The sequence below is a fragment of the Triturus cristatus genome, chromosome 2_2, assembly GCF_964204655.1.
Source record: "Triturus cristatus chromosome 2_2, aTriCri1.1, whole genome shotgun sequence".
Lineage (NCBI taxonomy): Eukaryota > Metazoa > Chordata > Amphibia > Caudata > Salamandridae > Triturus > Triturus cristatus.
Window position 1 is genome coordinate 1,006,628,610 of NC_140582.1, and position 24,988 is coordinate 1,006,653,597.

Sequence of the window (24,988 nt, forward strand, 5' to 3'; positions counted from 1 at the left end):
GTGTGGTGTTGTATGGTCACTTGCGTAACAACCAGCAGAAACCTACATATCATGTCTGTGTTTGTTTTCTGTTTTTTCTACAGGCTAGATTTGGAGTCCTACACCAGTGGGGATAGCGACAATACATACCCCATAAAGTGGTTGTCCTTTACTTCATTATTTAATTATAAAGAAGGAGCCCCATTAGATACATGGTCCTGATGAATGCTACGTACCCGCATGGGACATTGAGCAGAAACATGTTGACCACAAACACGACGGTGAAGGGATAATTAGTTCCCCAGTCACCGCTCACTTCTTTTAATACCATACAGTTGCCCAATTAATTAAAACTAATCTTTATGACAACTGTAATGGTTTTTAGATCACTTTCACTACCCACAGCCCCCCACTTAGTTCAGAAGTGCATCCCTGTCGTCAGGTGTATGCCCACCCTCTATCAAACCGAGTTTTTAGAGGGCAAGGACGGCCTATGATGAAGCATGACACCAGGTGGTGTGTGAGGCCAGTCCTTCACATTTTGTGAGATGCCCCCACCAATCACCCATCTCTAGACACCTGTAGATCACTTGACTAGGTGCAGCCCCATTTGTGTTCAAATAGTAATTTTTACCCCTTCGCTATCCAGCACTTTCACTACTGTTGCAATAACTGGAGTGCGAATTGTAATTTTTACTCCTCCTCTATCAACATTTTCCCTACTGTTGCACTCACTGGAACGGAATAGTAAATTAAATGATCCCGTTATCCAACATTTACCCTACTTTTGCACTCACTGGAGTGGGAATAGTAAATTTTACCCCTCCGCTATCCAACACTTTCCCTACTGTAGCACTCTTTAGAGTAGGAATAGTAATTTTTACTCCTCCACTATCCACCACTTTACCTACTGTTGCATTCACTGGAGTTGGAATAGTCAATTTAATTATTCCGCTATCCAACATTTTCCCTACTGTTGTATTTATTGTGTTGCGAAATGTACGTTTTCATTTTTTTTATAGTTTAATGTTTTAATGAATTATAGAATGTTGTTTTTAATTTTAAATTATTGATATACATATATATTTTATTTTTATATAATTTAAAAGTTTCAAAATTAAATAGGGATACAGTTAATAAATTATTTTAAAGTAAATATATGTATAAGTATAAATTATTATGTTTGTGAGGTTATATATTTTTAAATTAAGTTTATTTTTTATATTTTGTTAAAATGTATATTAGGGTGCCGATTCCGATCGGGTAAAATTATTTCCCGTACGACTCATATCCGTATTTTTTTACATACGAGTCGTACAAGTCCCGTACAAACGGCGAAGTATGATTTGTACCGTAAAAATACAAACAAATTGCATCGGGAAAAGTCTACGAGACGTCCCCAGACAGATTTACGTACGAGTCGTAAAACTGAAGTCCGAGCGCACAAGTCCGATCCGTACCGGCGTCTCGAATACACAAGCGTATGGAAAACGTCCCGTACGGAGCGAACTTTGTACGACCCCTACCCCGGATACACTTGGGCCCGGGGTACGAGTCGTACGGCCCCCCCACACCACCCGCGCATGTCCGCGCTGTACCCCCCACCCCAGCACCCGCGTATGTACGCGCCGTACCCCAGCACCCACATATGTACGCACTGTACCCCCCCACCCCAGCACCCGCGCATGTACACGCCATACCCATGCCCTCAGAGTGTGTGTACGGCCCGTACCATGCATACCCCTACATCACCACTGCAATGGTGGTACGGGCCGTACCCACACCCTCAGTGCGTGTGTACAGCCCGTACCACGCGTACCCATACATCACCACTACAATAGTGGTACGAGCTGTACACACGCCCTCAGAGCATGTGTACGACCCGTACCATGTGTACCACTACAATGGTGGTACGGGCCGTACCCACGCCCTCAAAGTGTGGGTACGGCCCGTACCACCATTGTAGTGGTGATGTAGGTGTACGCGCTGTACCCACGCCCTCAGAGCGTGTGTACGGCCCGTACCACGCGTACCCCTACATCACCACTACAATGGTGGTACGGGCCATACCCATGCCCTCAGAGCGTGTGTACGGCCCGTACCACGCATACCCCTACATCACCACTACAATTGCAGTGGTGATGTAGGGATACGTGTGGTACGGGCCATACACACGCTCTGAGGACGTGGGTGCGGCCCGTACCACCATTGTAGTGGAGACGGGTACGCGTATGCGGGGATTGGTGGACACACCCCCCGAAGTGACCAGACCCTGGAGGTAATGTATGGACAGTATATGGTATTTTTAAAATTAGGTAGAGGTTATGTTTCCTGCCCCTCGCCCCCCCTTTGCCCCTGGGTGTTGTGCTGACCTTCTGCGGCGTGCACGGCGGTTTCGGTGCACCAGGTCGTAGGCTAGGAGGGCCGGGATGACACGTAGGATGGGGTCCATGGCTGTCCGTCACGTACCGCTGCTCCTTCTTCGCGCTGTCCTCAATTTCCCGGGAGTTTTTGGCTGCCATAAAAAATGATCCGTGCAGAGTGACGTAGGCACGAATCGTACTTGCTGGTCCGTAGAACGCTGCCTGACTCCGTCCGGACGTCACGTACGCGATGTCCCGGATCGGAATTGTGGGTATTTTTTCGCCGCACGTACTTTTTTACGATTCGGACGGAAATGGTATTTCTGTACGAATCGTACTTGCTGGTTTGTAAGGAGGATTTCCCGGGTACGAGTCGTACGGAGAATACGCTCCGTACGACCATTCGTACCCGGGTTTTACCCGATCGGAATCGGCACCTAAATGTAATTTATTTTGTTAAAGATAACATTAATATTTTATATATTTAATATATATTATTTTATTTATATCTTTAAATCGATATTTTTTACATCTATATTTTTAATTTCGATATTTTTGTACTTACCTGTTTAAGTATAGGGAGTAGATATTTTTGCTTTCTATATTTTTTAATCAATAATTTTGTCATCTATATGTTTGCTATCGATATTTTGTCAGTAAACCCATTTGAACACGTTTTTTAAAATTGGTGCCTCACACTAGATTGTTGCTCCATTCAGAGAGAGAAAGCTTTACTTCATCCAGCTGAATGAATGTTCAAGCATTCAGGGGCCGATTCCGATCCGGGTCGGAAAGCACTCCGACCGAGTCGAATCCGGAGTGTTTTCCGACCGAGCCGGACCCCTACAGTCCGACCGAGCAAGTACGATGCGCACGTATGCTGTTGGACCCAGTTCGGTCGGACTCCCATAGAAGTCAATGGGAGCCGGTCGTACGACGCGTTCATAGGCTCCCATTGACTGAATGGGTACGTCTCGAAACAAGTGCGCCCCCTACAGTGGGTATGCGTCGGTACCATCCGCACCGTACATGCCTGTGTTGGGGAGACCCATAGGTCTCCCCCTGTGTCCGAGTCATAGGGCTGCGGGTGTCAGGGGGTCCGACGCGGATCCCCAAAGTCCGACTCCGGGAGCTTTTGCGAGCCGGACACTCCGGCTTGCACAGGCTGTCCGACGCGTGCATCGTACTGGCGCGGTTGTAAATCGCATCCATTGCACACCGCAGTTAGCTTCCGACCGGGACGTACAGAGCGGTTCGGACGCGGAAACGACTCGGTCGGTGAATTTCATGTAGCTCGCATCGTACTTGCTCGCTCGTACAGCTGTACGAGTCGGCCGGAAAACACGCGTACGGCTCGTAGTTTTTCCGGCCGAACCTGATTCGGTGCCCTTCCGACCGAGATCGGAATTGGCCCTTCAGTGATATTTGTCAAGTTTTCTGGTTCAAGGCTTAGGTGAATATGAATTTGGCATTGTCTGTGAAGGCTCTCTAATATTTGGGCCATGCAAGCATGTACATTTTCATGAGGTGGATTCTGCCTATAGAGCACCACCTGTCTTCTTCCGGGTTGAAGATTCAATTTAATCAATATGTTCTGGATGGCTGCAGTTGTGGGGGAAGAAGCAGATCAACCTTATCGCCATGCAAGATATCCCAGTCCATTCATTTGGTCAGGTCAATAGATTTTTGTGGTACACGGGGTAATAAAGTGCTGAAAGTTCTACGATGTGTGATGAAAGTCTTCCATGAAATTAGAGAGGGCAGTTTCTGTTCTTTGCATGGGTTTGAAGCTTGACTCTAGGTTGTGTAAGAGATGGTTCGGCTCAAAGTAGTCTTGCAGGTGTACTGTTACCTTTTTCTGCTTGACTTTTTAGGTTAGAGATTGGATAGTAGTTAAGGAGGTAATATGGGTTTACTGTTGTTTGCCAGGGATGACATAGTAAGGATGTATAAGTACACTTAGACGTAATAGGAGGTCAGCAAAAGCAAATATGACTTTAAATGGGGTATCAGAAATCTCAATACAAAGTTGTGAGCTGATTCAGAAATGTAGAACATGCATCCAAATGTACTTTCACTCACCACAGAGGCACAATTCACGCACAAGTAAAATGTGAAAGGTGCACAAAATTAGAAGTGTAATTAGACTTGCAGCACAATAGTGCGAAATGTGAGTATACTGGGAATGCACACAATTTACAAATAAGTAAACATACCAAGTGATGTGTCAAAGGAGAATACAAAAGCATCAGGAAATTGGAGCACTGCTTTGAGAATTGCAAGTTGGGCCTTTTGTAGGTCAATGAGAACTGAAAGACAATATTCCATTTTTGAGAAGACCCCAGCTTGAACTAACCTTTTACAACCATTCTACAGAGAAAGCATGTTTTGTTTCATATGATTCTCAGTTTGAGCTTTTGTTTGACTTCAACTATAAATCAAGGTTTGGTTTGAAGCTTAGGAAGAAGGCTCAGGATTTTGACAAGTTGGTAAATCTAGGTGAGATACTAAGTTTACTCAAATGGATAACCCAATCAGTTGAAAGCTTGTAGTTTTGTTTGGGAAAGAAGATGATTTGAGGGAAGCTACACATTCATGTGGTTAAATTGTATCTGTTGTTGAAGGAAGTCTGCACAGTGCACACTTAGTTATAAGTAGGCATTTTATGCATATTGGTGAAATGAGTTAACATGTTTTTCCTAGCATCTCGGCCTATAGGTTGTAGAGTATGGGCCAGTATCATGCATTGTGCCTCATAAAAGGGTGAGATTTGAAACTGACGGTTCAATTACCAATAACAACTTATTGAAAACAGTTTGTGTGTATGATGTGAACTAATTTAGTACAATGTAATCAAATCCCATTTGATCATGTATGAGAAAGAGGAGAATATCATAGTCATATGAAGTTGCAATAGTAGGAATTAAGTTTGTTTGTCATTACATTGGGCAGTGTTGTTTACGGTCTTGAGGAGTTTTTGTTCTGTACCCTGCCAGATCTATGTCCTGGCAAGGGGCCTACAAGATGATGCTTGGAGATGCATTCTCTGCATGTTGATCCTGTTGTAAAAATATACTTACACAGCTGCATTGACATCAGAAAATTAGCCTACTTGTCATATCCCTTAGATAAAGAAAAAGTATGTTGGTGGATGCTTGTTCTGGGATTTGACACCTGAAATGTGGCACAATCTGCCTTGCCACCCAGGAAAATATAAAAGTATCTTGAGTGCTCTGACAACCTTCATATTGTTTTAGTTTTTCTCTTGTGTATTTTAGTTTAGCTGCTTGTCTTGTCTATTTCTGGTATTGTGTATACACTGCATATCTTTTCTTTTGAGAGCCTGGATGCTTTTCAGGTAGCATTGAGTCCAACCAAATAAATTAATTAATTAATTCAGTTGGCCTGACACGCGCTTCTCATGTATATTTCATGGGAATGAGAGACTAGTGATGTGTCTACGGTTTCTCTTAGATCCAGATCAGCATCAGCTTTCTTGAATGGAAGTCACATGTGAATGATTTTAAGATCAGACAAAATGCTTCTTTAAAATGAGGTGTTTATGTGCCTCAGCCAGAGGTGAATAATAGCATAAATTGTATCAGTTGTGCCAAATTGAGAAATGAGGTGCAGATGCTGATATAAGTATATATATTTTGGATATTACTATAGGACACCGAATAGCCCTACATAACTAGGTCTATATCTTTCAAAAGTAAGGGCCCGATTCACAGAACTAACTTAAGAAAAAATCCTAAACTTACTACCATTTTGGTATTCACAGAAGGCACTTACTCATTTTGGTATTCACAGAAGGCACTTACTCATTTCGGTATTCACAGAAGTTAGGAGTCCTAACTTTAGGACTCCTAAATGCCTTCTGTGAATACCGAAAGTCTTAAAATTAGGATTTTTCTCAGTTTAGTAGTAGTATAGTTAGGACTCCTAACTTTAGGACTCCTAAATGCCTTCTGTGAATACCGAAAGTCTTAAAATTAGGATTTTTCTCAATTTAGTAGTCCTAGAAGCAAGGTTTTGCTTCTAGAGCCAAAAGAATAGTAAAATCTAATCAAGGTTTTGAAAGAATGACACACTTGCATATAAACTCGGCCCAAGTACATAAACTGAAAATTGGTTTTATGTAAATTAAATGTGGATATTATGAAAACTGGAATTTATTATTCAGTGTCTCAAAATGGGCAGCCTACTTTACATAGAAAGCAACAGTGAGAGTACCTTTTTTCCGGGCATGAGCAATTACATCTGCGGCACTCTTACTCATCACTTTAGTGATATAGACTGGACAGTTGATACGGCCTGCAAGAGTGATGGCACGAAAAGCAGCCTCTGCTTCCAGCTGAGAAAAATAGAAGGATGCAAAAAATAATTTTTCTCAAATTCTACTATTGGTTTATAAATAAAACAATGCTGTAAATGCAATCAGATATCCACTTAGTTGGCAGTCCAGACATCATCACGTATTTGCTACAACAGTTATGTGGGCAACAGTACAAAAGTGAGTGGAGAGTCTGCTGGATACAGACAAGTGCACTACATGGTCTTAGATAAATACTATGTCATTAGGATCATAAATCTATTTTATCCATACAGTGAAAATGCAGGGAATACACATTGCACCACCTTTTTAAAGTGGGGAGTTTTGCTTACTGCAAGAAATTGAGTTATAAGTTGTGAGGAATGTGAGTCCTTCACAAGTAACAAGTTTGCAAGCATAGCAGTCCAAGGCCTACTCAGGGGGGTGGTGTGTGCTAGTGACCCCGGCTTGCTGATATACAACAACATTCAAAACATCATTGTCCAGTCAGTGCTTTTTCATATGAAAAGGAAAAGTACATTTACTACACCCACACTACTAACACCTATGCATTAAATTGCAAATATATAGAATCAGGTAGATAGAAATAGATTTGATGAGGCCCTCATATCACTTTACACCCCTAATGTGTCATGAACAATATAACCACAATAGCCACAACCTATACTGATATAGTATCACAATGTAGGAAGCTGTCAATTTAAATATCTAAAAATATTATTTTATTTTATTATATATTAATAATCAAAAAAGTACAGACAGTAACAACAAACCTTTTACATTCATAATTAGTCATGTATGGAATTACAATAACACATATTACATTTAAGAAAAGACCCAATAGCCTTGGAGACCTCCTCATCAATTAAGTACTGTATAAAATGTACAGCAGGTCTACATCTTCTGAAATTTTTCTACTTTAAAAAATAAATTAAAAATCTTTGACTAAATAAAATTTACAAAAAAAGGTCAAATGCAACAATGTTTGTTTGGAAAAATCACCACAAACTAACCAATCGGAAACATAACAAATTGAGTACTGTACCAGATCTGAGCCTAAATAATAGCGCTTGCTCCCAATAGCCAATGCTGCCCAACAAAAAAGGTTCAATTAATAAATTATTAATGTTTTAATAGGAAAACTCATCATTATAAAAGTTGATTAAAAAGATTTTTAACTCATCACAGCAAACAATAAAAAGCACCTGAACCCCTCTATTGTCGACATGGATAACAATGACATTTAGGTTTAGGGCACGATTGAATCACACAGAAAAACCATGGAGGAGACTGCCGGTATCAATAAACAAACATATCCATCACAAATAGGGTCTACAACTGCCTAAGTCTCCTGTAGCACAATAATGTTATATGTGTTAATAAAAGACAACCACTTCTTAATACACATTTTGGTTGCAGGTCCTGCAATGTTCCAAATAATGATAAACAACATAGAGGAGGGATATACTACTTGAATAAAATAGGATCGAGAATGTTCGCTCATGGAGTAGGCGTTGGGTGGAACTTCAATGCACATGAAGAGCGGGGGCAGGATAGAACGTAAAGTACAAAGGAGTAAAGGGTGTTCAAGGCAAGCAAATCCAGTCTTCCTTCAGGCCTCAGACAACAGGGGAGACCTCCTTTTGTTCTTCACAGGTTCAGGGGTGTTCTGAGGAGAAGTCTCTGGGGTCCACTTTTATGCCCATTGCCATGCTGTGGGTGGAGGGCAAGCCTTTGACTGCCCCCTTTAAACCAGTTCTGGTTAGTTCCTCTACCCTCACTTGGGTTGGTGTCATCCTGATTAGAAAGACAAAGGGGAGGCAGGCCTATCTGCGAGCTTTATCTGCCAGTGACAAGGCCGTGATTCTAGAAAGCTCACAAAGGAGCTGGAAATAGCCCCTTAGACCCTCCTGGCAAGGGAGGAGTACACCTCCCCTCTTCCAGTGCCTTTTGTTCACTGTCTGGAAGCAATTCACCTCTCACCACAGGGGAGTCATCTGCAGGTCAGGTGACACCTGGACACTGAAAGAAAAGCCTTTTGGTTTTAGGCAGGAAAATAACAACTTTCTAAAATTGCCATTTCCAAAATAGTAATATAAAATCAGTTGTATTTCAAATTATTATTAAAATTAGTCCCTTATTAAGGGTAATCTAAACAGGTTTTAACCTATAAGAGAGCCAGCTTTGCCACAGTGAAAAACAACTTTATAGGCCTTTTACCACCAGGGCATGTAAAACATAAATACGTGTCCCACTTAAATATCATGTACCCCGCCCTTTGAGCATTTAGGGCCTACCCAATGGGTAGGGAATGGCAGTTTTAAAACTGCACACCCAGGCTGCAATGGTAGGACTCGAGACTTGTTTAATAGTGCTACTTTAGTGGATGGCACACCAAGGGCTGCGCCCCACTAATGCCATTTAATTTACAGGTCCTGGGTACATGTAGTACCCTATGCTAGGAATTTATAAGTAACTTAATTGTGCCAATTAGATATATGTCAATTTGGTCATATTTAGAAGGGTGGGCGCATGCACTTTACCACTGGTTAGCAGGAGTAAAGTGTGCAGAGTCCTAAGGCCAACAAAAATGGGTTTCACAAAAGGATGGATGACGGCGAGTAGGAGTACCACGCCTCTACGCCGCTAGCGCGTCAATGGCCCCGCCCCCTTCTCGCTCGTAGCAGGACGAAGCAGACACGGATGGCGGCGGATGGCGGCGGCGAGGGACTGAATACCACTCGAGCTGCCAGAAGCCGGCAAAAGGAATTAATACTAGCTACAATACCTGACGGAAAAGCAGAAAGAAAGAGAGAAAAACGGGCTCCAACGCTGATGTAATGGGAAACAGCGTGAGGCTCTACAGCTTTATTCTTGATTAGGCTCAGGCTCTAACAGGCTTCATTGCTATCGATAGCTGAAGCTTGCAACGCCAGTACGGCATCAGGGATGCAGAGCGGCACCTGAATCCTGCACAGTCCTGCTGTAACACGTAAGGAGGAAATGGTGGTGGGGGAGCTGAGGTGACAATTTGTTTGAGAGACTATTAAACGGGGGAGAAAAGCAACCTGAGCAACATTTGGAGTCTAAAGAGAAAAAAAATAGGAGAAGGGGAGGGAAAAAAAAGAAAAAAATATATAAATGGTGAGACCCCAGAAAGAGGGAGCGACAAATGCAAAAACCACTAGAACTGAAGCTCAAAAAGTTAAGAAAACATGCCGTGGCCTTACAAAAATGGCGCGTCAAGCGGTTCGCAAAAGTGAAAGGGGAGTAGTTTTATCCTCACCAGAGAGCCGTAGTATGCTGGAAAGCTCAGAAGACGATACCTCCCCGGTCATGATAGCGGATATTGGCGAAGATAGAACGTCTCTGGCTGATCTGTCTGTGCCTCGAGAGAAAAGTAGCCTGGGTGGGGTTACGCCTGCCTTCTCCTGTATTAATCGTGACTCTAATGCAACAAGCAATGCTCCAAAGGGGATTAAAAAATTCCCGTTATTTACCAAAATACAATCTTTACAATCTCCCCAGCCTCCTCAGCAACCTTCACCACCTCAGCTAGTAGGCTCTACAGCATCCTTGTTAATCTCGCCTGTGACCCTGACTGGCTGCGAGAATCTCCCCCTGCAGGAGGATCCTTATCTCTTGGAACCTACAAAGTCAACAGGGAAGGAAAAGACCCTTGATTTATCCCCCGGGGTGGATATAGTAAAACACGTTGATGACTCTGTGGTGCATGGGGATCTAGGGGCACCAGGAATAACTGTTGAGCCCCTCCAGGCTTCGGTGCCGTCTTTGCAGTCTTCTATACCAGAGCTGCCAGCAGAATCAGGGCCCCTATCCTCCACGACGCCGCTAACTTATTCTAAAAATATATCCCTAGCCAATTTTAGTATTGAAAATCCGGGAACTTTTCAAGTAGATATTAGGGATATGCTAAATTTGATTTTGGGAGAAATAAGGGATATGAAGAAAATACAGCAAACAGAGATTAGCACTCTAAATCAGCGGTTGGACAAAATTGAAGACGCGATTTATGGTCTCCCTTGTAGAGTCACTGAGGCTGAGACTAGAATATCCACAATCGAGGATCAAATGAGCTCTGTTCTGTCCGAGTCAAAGGAGGCCGTAAAAAGGAGAAGATATCTCGAGAATAAGGTAGAGGAATTAGAGAGCCACTCTAGGAGATCCAATCTCCGGATAGAAGGGGTACCTGAAGGGATCGAGGGCTCACAAACTCTCCACTGGGTCAACTCATTTATAAAGCTGCAAGTTATGCCGGAACATGAGGGGGATCTCTCCATAACTAGGGCATATCGTGTTCCAGCTCAGCCTTTCCCCAATTCCCCATTCCCGCGGACGATTCTCCTGAACTTCGCCGACTATAGAATAAAAGAGAAAATTCTGTCAAAGGCTATTCACCAACGCCAGTTTTCGATTAATGAGACTCAGAAGTGTCGAATTTTTTCAGACAAAACTGCGGTAGCAGCTCGTAGAAGAAAGGATTTTATCAAGATGCTGCATTTATTTAAGGCACATGGTGCCCAGGCCTCGATTGCGCAGCAGTCCAAGCTACGGGTTCTGGTGAAGGGGAAGTTCTTTATGTTTTCGGACCTAGAGGAGGCCCAGATCTTTTTGAAAGAGCTCTCTAGACCCTCAGCAGAATCTTAGTGGTGAAACGCACAGGACAGTCTTGTAAAGGTTCTGTAAATGGGTCATTTTTTGTTTATATTTTTTCTCTTTTTTCTTTCTCCCCTGTTTTTCTTAGACCTTATTTCTTTTCCTGCTTCTTCTCCTCCTGCTTTCTTTTATTTTGTTGTTTTCGGGTTTTTTTATTAGGGGAGGGGGTGGCCATTGTTGGCCGCTACAAAGGGTGCTACAACATGCCACCCAGGATAGATGGTGGGGGGGGGAATGTGGATAGCGTGGTTGCAGGAGAGGGGGTTTCACATTTCTAGGGGGGGTTGTGTCGAGGGTCTTGGGGGCTAGGGGAAGGGGTATTGCAGAAAAAAAAGGAGCAGAGAAAAAGGTCCATGGAATGCTATTTCTAGTGATCAAACATGGCAAGTGGTAGATTACAGATCCTGTTGCTAAACACCAATGGCTTATTGAATAAAAAGAAATATGGTGCACTTATTAGATGGGCTTCCTCACTGGATCCCCATGTTCTTTTTCTGCAGGAAACACATCTTAAATCTAATTCTCCCAATGTATATATCCCCCAAAAATTTTCTACAGCTTTTTTTGCCTCTGCAGGGGTAGCAATGAGAGGGGTCGCAATTTATTTTTCTAGCAAAATAGATTGGGAATTTTTGCAGGTTCATAGAGACACTTTCGGGAGATGGATTCGGGTAATAACTGTAGTTAAGGGTATAAGGTTAAATTTTATAAATTATTATGGTCCAATTATTGATAATGTAGTACCCCTGAATCAGATTTATGAAATTTTGATTGGCTCCCCCGGACAAATTATTTTAGGGGGGGACTTCAACTACATCTTAGATATTAGGAAGGATGCTACTAACAAAAATAAAAAACAACTAAAACCAAATACTAAAAAAATAATGAGACCAATTCAAGAGGAATTCTCGCTGGTAGACCCTTGGCGGCAACTCCACCAAGATATAGAATTCTTTACTTTCTATTCTCACCGGTTCCACTCAGCCTCCCGGATAGATTATTTCTTAATATCTAGGTCGTTACAAGTCTCAAATGCATGGATCAGTGCCAATCCTTTTTCAGATCATGCGTTTGTAGGAATATCCCTAGTCTTAGGGCGGAGGGTTAGGGAACAACCTAGATGGCAGATGGATCGTCTTCTCCTACAAAACGCAGAATGGATTTCAGGGTTTAGAGAATGGATCTTGCGATATTTTTTGGTCAATGATAATACCGCTGCCCCTTTTGCTATTTGGGGGGGTTCAAGGCCGCAGCTCGGGGCCAAATAATAGCAGTGAGAGCCGGTCAGTCCAAATCTCGGAGCCTGAAAATAGAGGACCTACAGAATATGCCTTAATGATCCAGCATCGGGCTAACCACTATAATGAAGCTAGCTCGGAACTAAGGGAATTTTTTATCTTGGAGGAAATTTGCAATTCTAAAATATTTCAACAAAAAATCTATGAGGAGAGCCAGCTGATTGGAAAGTTATTAGCTAACTCCACGAGAAAAAAAACAGAATCCTCCTTGATTGTCTCACTTAGGGATCCGGTTTCTGATCATGTTATAGTAGACAGGGATAATATTGCACGGATCTTTCTTCAACATTATGGGCAGCTTTATTCAACAGAATATCCTACTAGTAATGAACAAATGCAGGTGTATCTTTCACACATAGATATTCCCAGGCTTTTCGAGAATAAAATTAGAGAGTTGGACGAGGATATAGGGGAGGAGGAAATAATAAAAGCAATAAATCAATGGCTGGGGGCAAGGCTTGTGGTCAGGACGGGTTCCCACTGGAATTTTATAAGGTTTTTATGAAAGTATTGGCATCCCCATTAAAGAGACTTTTTAATAATATTAGAAAGGGTGGAATGGTATCAAGTGAGTTTAAAGAATCTATTGTAATATCATTTGTAAAAAAAGATAAAAACCCGGAAGATGTCAACTCGTTTAGACCAATAAGCCTACTCAACTCTGATTACAAGATCCTGATGAAGTTGTGGGCCCTGCGTTTTCTTCCTGTGGCTCAAGAGGTAATTCACAAGGATCAAACAGGATTTATTGCAGGTCGATCAATGGCTATGAACACGCAATTCCTAATACATGCCTTAGATTTTTTTAGCACTAACAAAATCCCTGCGGCAGTTATAATGGTCGACGCAGAAAAAGCCTTTGATTTGGTGAATTGGCAAACATTATTTCTTACTTTAGATCATTTTGGCGTCCCACAACAAGTAATTAATATGCTTCGAAATATCTATCAGAGTGTGAGTGCTAAGGTGGTCATTAATCAAGATAGGGGAAGTGGCAATAAAACGTGAAACGAGGCAGGGATGCCCGCTTTCCCCTCTACTTTTCACTTTTTTTATCGAACCTTTGGTTTTAAAAATTCGAAATAATGCTGCTATTACTCCTCCAATACCTGCGATGTCTAAAGTCAAGCTATTTGCTGACGATATTATTTTATACCTAACCCCGGAGAAAGAGAATTTAGATCGAGTTTTTTCTGAATTCTCTCGGTTCCAACAGATTGGTGGTTATAAAATAAATGAAAAAAAAACTGAGCTACTCGCTCTCAATTCGGACCCCAACTTGTTTCCTATTAATCTCAGGGCTCAAGCCAGGAAATTAGATCCAATAAGATATTTGGGCATTTATGTCACGAATCAGTACCATAAATTATTCGAATTGAACTATCCGAGGACTAAGCAGAAGATAAAAAGCTTATTAGAACAATGGTCTGTGCTCCCTCTTACTATTATAGGGAGAGTCTCTATGATTAAGATGTCTATTCTTCCTCTTTTAACATTTTTATTCTTAAATGTCCCCATTCGTATTAACCAAATATATTTTAATGAATTAGACAATTTGTTTAGGGAATTTATATGGGGAAAAGAAGCCCCCAGAGTAAAATTAGCTATAGTGCAATTACCCATAATCCAAGGGGGTCTAGCGCTCCCGCAGGTACGGACTTACTATGAGGCTGCTTTGTTAAATTTTGTGGTCGATATTTTATACTACAAGCGCAACTTTGATAGTTTTTTTCTAGATTAAATGATCTTAGAAGCAGGAGTTCAATCTTCCTTTTTTCTAAAAACATCTAAATTACCGAAAAAGACCCGCTACAAGTCCTTCGAGAATTATTGTTTAGGCCTCAGGTAGTCTTTAAGAAAACAAGCTCTTCTGGTTTTCAATATGTTACATTAAGGGAGTGTAATACCATCGGCCTATACCTTCAATCTAGACATATTGATATATGGGAAGAATGTGGTTTTTTTCAATTCAAGCACTTTATTGTCCAAAATAGAGTTTTGTCCTGGCAACAAATTAGCACAAGAGCAGAAGGTCATAGAAAACCCACGTTTCTCGAATATTTACGGATAGTCCACTTTATATCTAATACGGCGGGCATGTTAAATACTCCACACAAAATTATGATAGATTTATATGCCTCTAATTTTTGTGGGTTGGGTAAGTGGTACTCTATACTGAGCAATCAAGCCCAGGATAAAGTTATATTAAATCATCTGGAGAAAATAGTTCGGGAAACTGGTTGTAGATTTAGTCTCCAGGAGTGGGAGAAAACCTGCCTCTTAGGCTATAGGTCCTTACTTGCTGCTAACTTTAAAAGAATGTCCTTTCTATCAAGGTGGTTTGCCTATTGGACACCGTCCATATTACAGAAAAAATTCCCCGATTGTGTGAATAGGTGTTTTCAGTGTCATCAGGAGGATGAAGGTGGTTGGCATCATATTTTTTACTCCTGTCCGCTATTGGACCAGTTTTGGGGAGAAATATTTAGCGATATGCCTTGGGTTTGTGTCTCTCTCCTCAAGCTGAAACTGCATTGTTTGGGGGTGTGAGGGACAAAGCTATTCTATCCAGCGCTGATAAAGCTTTTGTAGCAATCTCCTGTATGGTGGCTCGCTCCCTGATACTTCAAAATTGGAAATCGAAGGAGATACCAAACCATCTAACTTGGTTTAATAAAATGAAAAGGATTTGTAGATTTGAAGAGGCCTATGCTAGGAGAGTCGGGGGAATAATGAAATTTAACAAAAATTGGAAGGGGTTTAGGGAATTGCTCGTATTTAAGGACAGTTGCAGATCTATTGGTTCTCGATGATTCTTAGAATTTTAACGGGGTCTAATGATTTAGGATTATTTGGAATTGTTTAGATCTGTATGTTTTGATATATTGATTGGGGTAGTGTGCCTGTATTTGTTTAATTATGATTTAGAAAGTTTCGGGGGGTGCTGTGGGGGGAAAAAGGTTTGATTCCCTGAAGGTGAATTTAAAATGGTATTTATTGGTTGCTATTTGCATATGCACTTTAGTTGCTCCATTCCATGCTCTGTACTTTAGGACTCAAGTACTGTACTCTCTTGACATAATTATTTGCTGATATTGTATTTGCACTTTATGTGGAATTGATCTTTGTGTGCGATGCTCATTGTACTGTATTCTATCAAGGCAATGATTTGCTGTTATTGCATTTGCACTTTATTTGGGGTTTTTAAAAAAATTCTATTTGAAGACATGAGTAGCATTTTTCTCTTGAGCAAGATCGAATATTCATCCAGATATATACATGCCATGGAGTTGTTATATCCTGCACTGCACTTTAGTAGGATGTATGATGCTATATCGCCAACCGTTACATCGCATGCTGTAACCATGCTGAATTTCCATCGCAAAGACTGTTACTTCGCAAGATTTCACATCGCGTGCCGTTGCAACGTCAATGTACGTTCCCTTATGCAACAAGGCATGACAAAGCATACAAAAACATCGCGTACCATTACAACGCATTTTTTAAACAGCAACTAAACTTTTGAAATAGAGTGTGTTTATAAGTAATATAAAAGTGTGTTAGCTTACTGAAGCCATCCCTTGCATGTTCTGTGTCTCGCGACCACCCCATGAATGACGACATTTCCGCATGAACGTGAACGCAGCTACAAACTGTTGTGTTGATAAATATTCAGCGGACAATAATAATCGCTGCTATCATATGAGAAGCGATGTCCCTGGAATATAACGTTTATTCATAATGAATTCCATTATTATACAGTTCACCACTAAAAAAGACTGGTTCACAGTAACTGTATAATTACTAAAGGAGGCAATATTTGATGGTTTTGATAATTACATTTGCAGCGCCGCACACTTGTCAGCTGTGAATTATAGATGCCTTAGTCTGGTATCTGCATTGATGCGATGCGAAAGACACACATTTACTGTAGGTCCGGAAGAATTATTTTCAGTTGATGAGGTTACCGGTGCGCCGAACTCCAAATTTTGCGCTTGCATCTCAATAAGTCTTCCTGATTGCTATTTTTTTTGTTAAAGAGGCCTACTTTGGCTTATGTAATAATCTACCGTCACCCTTGTAAAAACGTATGTGTGGGATATAAAAGGTGTGAGCCAGCGTGCCTCCTGCCATTTCCCCCTCAATTGTGCAGCTGACCAGACGTGAGGCCTACGTTCCTGTGGATCGGTAAGTTGTATCAGTGCGACAGTGTGTGATAGAGCGTGCGGTTCACCCGAGGCGAATCTCACCCCCCCAGGTTGCGAGCAATGGTTTCGTAAACCCGTCCGTTTCCAAAGGGTAAAGGCAAACCCCCAGTGTTAGGACTAATTGCCATCTCCACGTTTCTTTCGTGCTTATGAACAGGGCCAGCTTTAGTGCTGGCTGCGACAATGTTTTTTGGCGCGTGTATAGGAATAGATACATAAGCCAAAGGAGTGAAAGTGTAGGAGTCACATGTCACCCATACTGGCAGGCAGTAGTTTAAGAGTGCTTGGTGTGGAGAAGCACAAACGCAGAGTCGAAAAAGAAACAGCATAGTTGGGAGTTTCCTTTAATAATAAGAATCGATTTTTAGCCAAATGTACCCTCTTTGCAACATTAATCAATGTTCTAATGTATATTTTGCGGTGTGTATGCAGTTCTGGGATGAAAGTTAATAGCTCACTATTCTATATTAGGACTTTAAGTTATAAATTGCAAGTCACCAAAGGATGTCTCTTTTCAAAGCAGTAATCTGCAGATCTGTTTCCATCGTATGCACTCTGTAATCTACTTGGTACATGTTCTTTGCAGCAGGCATATTAACCCTCTGCACTAACTTCACAGAGGTCAGAAAAGCCTCCCCCTACTTGATCCAAGGTTGCCAATTGGGTTTGGGGGGGGGCCTTTAATTGCTCTTGCCAATGTTGCAGCACGTTTAATGGCCATTTAATGGCGTTTTTAATGTGCATGCGATCTAAAACCATGCGCGAAGTAAATGTGTGTGCGATCTAAAAACATCATGTGTTTTCCGTTGCACTCGCTTGCGTTGTAAACGTTAGCGAAGTAAATGTGCACGCGATCTAAAAACCTGCGGTGTCAAGCCTCCCGCGATGTAAAAGCTGCGTTGCGATGGCAGCGCGTGAATACAGAGTCGTTGTAATGGGTGTTTCCCACTTTAGTATCGATTCATTGTATGATATAATGGAGTGAAATGTTCATAGCATCGATGTTAGGAATTATCTTGCATTTCCCATTTCAAGTCTTCTTGTTTACATATCTTCAGCTGTCATTCAGATGTAATGCTTGAAACAATGTACATTGCACCCTCTTTTCTCTGCTCAATAAAAAAAAACAAAAAAAAAATGGGTTTCACAAAAGAAGATAAAAATCAAGGGGAATGCCATGTGAAAGATGGTCATTTCCAACAATAAGCCAGTAAAAACAATAAATGTGTAGAAATATTAAAAAATACCATCCACTTATAATATAAAGATAATAACAATAGGTTACCTCTTCAGGCCGGCTTAAGGCATGTCCCTCTGGTCCTGTAATTCCCATCTCCAATATTCGTTTTTGCTCCTGCAGATGAGAAACACATATTCAAAGCTATGAAAATAATGTCATTCATTTTATCAGCACAACACTCGTTCAAGCTGCCCAAAAGCCATCTGCCAATGTAATCAAGTAAACTTAACAATACAAGTTGAACTCGTTAAAGACAGACTAGGAGACCTCATAAAATGTCTGTAGACAGTTATCAAATTGTAGCTTTAATGTGTGTGGAAATTAGTATGGGTAGTCATATTCTAGGTACAGGAAAAAATAAAAATGCATTCCTTTGAAACGCAGTTGAGTACACGTGAATAGTAGAAGGGAAACTAGCAGAGACATAAACTCTGCCGTGGTAACAAGTTTGAGGCTTGCTTTTGGAATAGGGAAATCAATATAAAAACTGGAGATGATACAATGTCGGGGTGATGAGATGAATGTATTCGGTCATCGCCTTCGTATTATATTGTTTCATTCCAACATGTTGCATGCACATGCCCAAAACAGTTACACTGGGTTGTGAGTTGCAATTGGCATTGTTAACATTACAAATGTACTATTTAGTTAAGGTAAAGCTACCTAAAAATTTAAAAGAGAAGTGAGATATCCAAGTACAGTGCTCATAGTCTTATAGATGGAGAACACAAGGTTTGTGAGAACGATCAGTGAAGAAAAAGAGTTACAGTTTTCATGATAGATAGGCAGATGACTCAATGCTAGTATGACAGCAATGATTCTGCACAAAGGATAATCCATCTAATGATTCATGTGACTGAAATCTAATTACATGTTGATATCTGTATGCATAAACATATAGTGGATGCAGCAGCTCCTTAATCTAATATGGGGATAAATAAGTGGCCATGAAACACACAGTGCACAACCTTTGTTGCTCAGCAAGCGGTTCCATTTAGTTAGACACTCACATTACCTGAAGCTTAAGGAAATGAGACCGATCCACAGGAACTGGCCATTACTGCTGTATAACAACCAGAGGTTGTATAAGTAACTACTGTCAGGAGGAATGCATCTTCAAACATTGTACACAGTTTTGAGTGCTAATTCGTTAAAATCCTATAGCACTAGTTTAACCATATAGTATGTACACAATTTGCGCTTAAAACATCATCTAAAATACAAAATGTTCTAGGCGTATATATTTTTCCTCATTTGGAAAACGTGATTTTATATGATGAGTCAAATCAGTTACATATTTAGGAGGTCCATCTCTGGAGAGTAGGCAATATTAGATTCTTTCAAAGGCATTACATCATATATCCGTGAAGTATGTAGGGCCCCTTACAAGCTATGTGTGACTGGGCTGCATATTCTCAATACCTTGGGAATCATTACTCATCCACTGTTACTGCTGCGAGGTGTGTCTCACATTCTAGCCTAACATTAATCACATTTCTTTTGCCTTCCCTGATATTCTCCTAACAGTAGCACTATTGCTACTTCATGGGGTTATGAAAATTATACCTTGTAACCTGCAGACAGGAAATTGTAACGAATCAGATTAAAAACCTCCCACTACAAAGGTTTGATGTAGGATGGGATTCCCTGGGGCTAAACATTCTCCCTCTTGCTGCTTACCAAGTATGTGTGCTCGATGGTCGCAATAATGGACTAACATATCAACACTTCTGGAAGTAGTCAAACAACCCTGAGATTCAGGTATTCCTGGAAGCCAACCATACTCATTCTCTATAACGCTAGACAAAGGAAAACATCTCTGCCTTATTGCTGGTAAAACAGAGGTTTCTGTATTAGGTAGTGTTGAGGACAAGCAATGTGTTAGGAACAGTCCCATTTCTACTCTCAGAAATAGCATTCTCCATCACATTGCCAGAGTGGCCAAGGGAACCCACATGTCGAGCTCAGAAATATCCAATTGTTACTGCAAAGTAATGACCACGTGCTCATCACATGAAACTCACAAGAACCTATTAATGGCCCTGGGAATACTGCAGAAGCTGTCCCTCAATAGGCAAGGACCAAGACGTCTGATCAAACAAGAGCCCTCTAATAGAAAGAACTGGAACTGTACCCCAGGCTCTAGAATGCTATCACGTCTTAAGAGAACAACCAAAACAACAACTTATCAAAACATTCTTTAAATCAGGGCTTTAAAATAAGCTATACCAGGGAATTCAGCCACTAGAAAATGTTGGAAAGTCCACCAACCTCTCCTTTGCTCTAAACCCTAACTGTCCTAGTGCCTCCTCCCCCAAGACAGAGACTGCTGGCATCTGACAGTTGAAGTACACCTTCTTTTCTAGATTGGCTGTCTGAAGTGCCATGAAATCCCCAGAGTAAGAAATTGGGATACTGGTTAACTGGGGTGTGAGCCCTGGTCAAGAAGCAACCACAATCCTTGCAAGAGTGAGGACCAAGCCAACCATATATTAACTTGTGCTCAACCCTCTGGTAGGCTTCATCTGGAGACAATGTGTAAAGTATTTGTGCAACACTTCAAACAGTAATAAAGTGAATAACTCCAGACAAAAAGGATTCCACAACAAGTTAAAAAATAGAGTAAAGTTTAAAAATTAAAACAAGCCCAAACATGACAAATCCAGGCAGTAGAACCGGAGATATGCAATGTTAAAGATTTCAGAGAAAAAATTGACAAAATGCACAAAGCGATAACTGTGGATATCTGGGTGCACCAGATCGGGACAAAGTCACAAGTGTAGGCCTACTGCGATGGAGCGCGTGCTGGCTATATGGACCCAGTTATGCCTGTTAAACAAAGTATCTTAAATCCTGGTTGGTGGAGCACTGCAAGGGTCTGCGTCGAAGATGCGCAGCGCTGCAGAGGCAATGCATTGGTTGTGACAAGCAACGAGGTTGCAGTGCGAAGAACCTTGTCCTCATCGAGGCTGCCGTCAATGAGGGATGCGAGGGCCTGCACTGAAAATGCATTGCACAGCAGCAGTTCTGAGATGGGTGAAAGGTTGATTTGGGTCTTTGTGAAGGGGGTCAATCCACGCAACAGCGACAATGCATCAGTTCTGCTCGGGGATGCGCCGCAGAGGAGATGTGGCAGTTTTGCTGGGTCTACAGAGGCTGGCAGAGCACCTTAGGCCCAATTCAAATGATCCAGGAGTGTTGTGGCACTACTTGGCAGGGTAAACTCACAGAGGGCAGAGTTCAGGTGCTGGGGTCGAGGTTTTGGGAGCCTTCAGTCCCTGAAGCTCAAGTCAGGAGGCCAGCCAACTGGCCTTTTTACCTCTGAGCCCCCCTAAGCAAAATGTTTTGAAGTGGGGCCCCCTTCCAAAATTATATGGCAAGGATTTGGGGAGTGGTAGAAGTAGGGATGATCACAGAGGGCGGGGTTCATGAGATCATTTCAGGGGTACGTTTCCGTAGCTCAGAATCCACACTAAATGTGGGACTTATAAAAATGCAACAGCATTAAACAAGAAAAGAATTCACCAAAAACACTACTGCACTTAATCGGGATTCTGTGGGCCCTAATGCACTCCTCCTACTGCACTAATGATGGCTGAAGTCCTGAGAAGCAGGGTATCACCTCTTCTTTCATTCCTTCCCCGCCTTTGGTCTGACCATCGCTTCAAACTCGAAACAAGTCTTGTCTCTTTCTGAAAGAAAATGAGCAACTGCATGCTGCCCCCCATTTTTGTGCCAAGGACGCCATCTGCCCTAACACTAGCAAAGAAAATGAGCCCCCATGTCCACTTGTATTGCAAAGCATTCCTAATTATGATGCAGTGGGCCCCTGGGCCAAAGTATCACTAGACCGGCTTCTCTAAGGATAGGTACTGATGTTTGTTAAAATGAGCTCCCATCTCACACCATTCCTCTCCCTCCCATGTCTCATCATCCATCTCCCTCCCATCTCTCAGTGTCCCTCTCCCTCTTTGATGCCCAAATCAAGGTGAGGGTCTCCTCTGCCTAAGTTTTTCCCATCCCTTGGACCATTGTTTCAAGGATTAGAAAACATTGGCACAGCAATTATGGCCTGCAACTGCAGCACCAATGAAGCCTACAGCTCTGCGAAGCAGTCTGTCTACTCTGCCCATTAAACAGGGCTATTACTCCTAGGCTAGATGCCCAAAGCAGGCTTTCTGCTGCTTTGTGTGAAAAAACAACATCAAAAAGTAAATTTAGCCTCCCGCCCCTCTCCCTTGTTCCTTGGGCCATGTATTGTGCGAAACAATGGTGACGTAGGCCTTAATGCTAGCAAGGAAAATGCACCCATGTTCTTTGCCATAGTAAGCCTGCCATAGCTGGGGTCCCGTGCCCACTCGCAGAGGGTGGGGAGGGCTCCTGTGCTGTGAAACAGATAGTAAGAAACTAAAGAAGAAACATGGCTTCTCACCAAGGTACCCGCTACTTGAAAGAAATGTACATTTGTGCAATGGTTAACCACCAAATATAAAGGCTGCTTTGGAGCCAGTGTAGCTTTTATTAAATGCAGTCACTAAGCTTCATATTGTCAAATATTTATTCTGTTTGAGATGTAATATGTGTCCGTTAAAAGGATTTCACCCTTTTATGGACACATATAGAAATATTTACATTAGATATAGTCTGAATGCTTATCACTAAAATAGTTATTTTTAAAGCACTTGTTTTTTTCTTAAACAGTATTTTCGAACAGTTTGTTTTATACAGGGTAATACAATTTTAAAATAATGTCATTCACAGTTCTTTCTGTCACAAAATTCTGTGACTCTCTGGTCACACACAAAGACATCTGCAGTGATCATATTAGACAACTGAGGTTTCATAAGATAAAACAGTATATTTCCATTTGATTAGTTTAACGTGTATTTTTGTTTTTCATTTGAGGGGTGTGCATGTTTTTATATGCAGTTACCCAAAGGTGAACAAAAAACAATTAAATGCTTATTTTCTTTTCTCTTTTTAGACATGAGTTTGACATTGACTTCACACTCACTGCCCCACACCGCTCAGTAGTACTCATTAGTATCATCTTTTATTTTCTTGTTTTCAAAGTGTTCAAGTGTCTGTGATCAGTTATTGAACACAAACATTATATAACATGTATAGATGTTGACTTCTAATGTTACTGTACATTGTTGCAGTAACATTCTTATGATGTATTATGTTTTGTGATTTTTAGGCATTTAATCGCCATTTCTACTGTAAATGTAGTAAAACATTATGAGACTTCATTAAAGTTCTATGTATTAACAAATACTCACATTTCTTACTGAAAATTCACTTCGTTATTGCAACGATGACAGCTTTGTTGTACTGTACCTAGCCTCAACACTAAGCCACTTTTTTTGAGCTAGACCTTGGCTGTTTGTCCACATCGACCCAGAGAGCCAACAGCAATACTCACAGCTTTGATAGTTCTTGACTGTCACTGCCATTGATAGGATTAAGGAAAAATTCTGACAGACAGATTCACATATGTAATAAACCTTCAAAATATATAACTATCTCTTACACACACTCACGCACACATACACACACGCACACACTCTTCATATGTTTTACTCTCTTACATGCACACAGGAAATAACACTTACAAATATGTAGCTTTCTCTGAGAGACACCGATAAGCTCAAACACATTTTAAATAACCTAGTTACATATATAGGTCACTTTCATACACAGAAGCACCTAGTCACAGAAAGAATCGGAATCACAACCAAAATACATGTATTGTACTATTAATTAAAATCATTACAACAGAATATTTTTCAACAGTAAAATGCAAGTAAAACGCGAAGAAAGAAATCACACGATTTCCCACTGGAATACAGAGGAAAGCAATCCAACCCTTAACAGAGAAATCAACAATTCCTTAACGCTGTTTAATTGCTGTATCTATGCTTTTCAAAGTTTAGCTTACAATGCTGCATGCAGTAAATTTTAAATGCTGCGCTAAACCAACTGATGCTTTCAGGCATATACTAAGCACGTCCTAATTAATGAGACACTCCTCAAGTAAGATGAAAACTCTGCAGGAAACAGCCCACTTCTTATAAAAGATAACAATAACTCGTCACCATTTAAAACAATATATTTGACCGACCATACCAAAAGCATACCTTCCTCACACTTTTCAATCGGCTTTAACTGCTGCATGTAAATGAAGGCAGCCTGGAACCGCGCCTTTCGCGCTTCCAGGCTATCTTTTAATTCTACATGTAATTGCAGACTCAATCGCGCCCCCCTGGGATCACAATCATGCCCCCCCATGGGGGCGCGCCCCACAATTTGAAGACCTCTGCCTTAGAGTCACTTTGGACTCCTCAGTTCAACAGATGCAGGGCCTGTCCTTCTCACCCAGTCAGGAGGGCAGCAGCTAGCAGGTTAACGGTCATTCAGAGCAGCTGTCCAGCAGAATGGCAGTCCTTTCAGCAGCACAGCAGTCCTTCATCCTGGCACAGCAACCACAGGTCCTGAAGTGTACTGAAGGGTTAGTTTCTAAGGTCCAATATTTATACCCAGTTCTGCCTTTGAAGTGGGAGAAGCATCTAGGGGCATGCCTTTGATGTGCACAGGTGCTTTCCTTGATCTGGCTCTAACTAACTACAGGAGTAGGCAGCCCTTTTTGTGGAGGCAGAACACAGCCTATTCAAGTGTAAGTGGGGCTGCACCCAGCTCCTCCCTCCCATCCTGACAGTGATGGACCATCCAGGCACACCTAAACTCCCTATTGTGTGTGACTGTCTAGCGGGAATACACGAAGCCCAACTGTCAACTGCATCCAGTAACGTAACCCAAAGACAGGCTGCAGGCACCAAATGGTTAAGGCAGGAAAAGGCCAACTTTTTAAAAGTGCAATTTTCTAA

The 24,988-nt window shown here is 41.6% G+C and overlaps 1 protein-coding gene across 2 annotated transcripts in view; it reads right to left on the minus strand.

The window, feature by feature from the left end:
• The window catches only part of CRMP1 (collapsin response mediator protein 1), a 207,313-nt gene that overhangs the window by 64,296 nt on the left and 118,029 nt on the right, over nt 1–24,988 (minus strand). For both annotated transcript variants that reach the window (XM_085642439.1, XM_085642440.1), the window contains exons 7-8: nt 18,147–18,215; nt 6,579–6,699 (exon numbers count right to left, since the gene is read on the minus strand). In XM_085642439.1, coding sequence (XP_085498565.1) covers nt 6,579–6,699; nt 18,147–18,215 — 190 coding nt within the window. The remainder of the gene's footprint in view (nt 1–6,578; nt 6,700–18,146; nt 18,216–24,988) is intronic.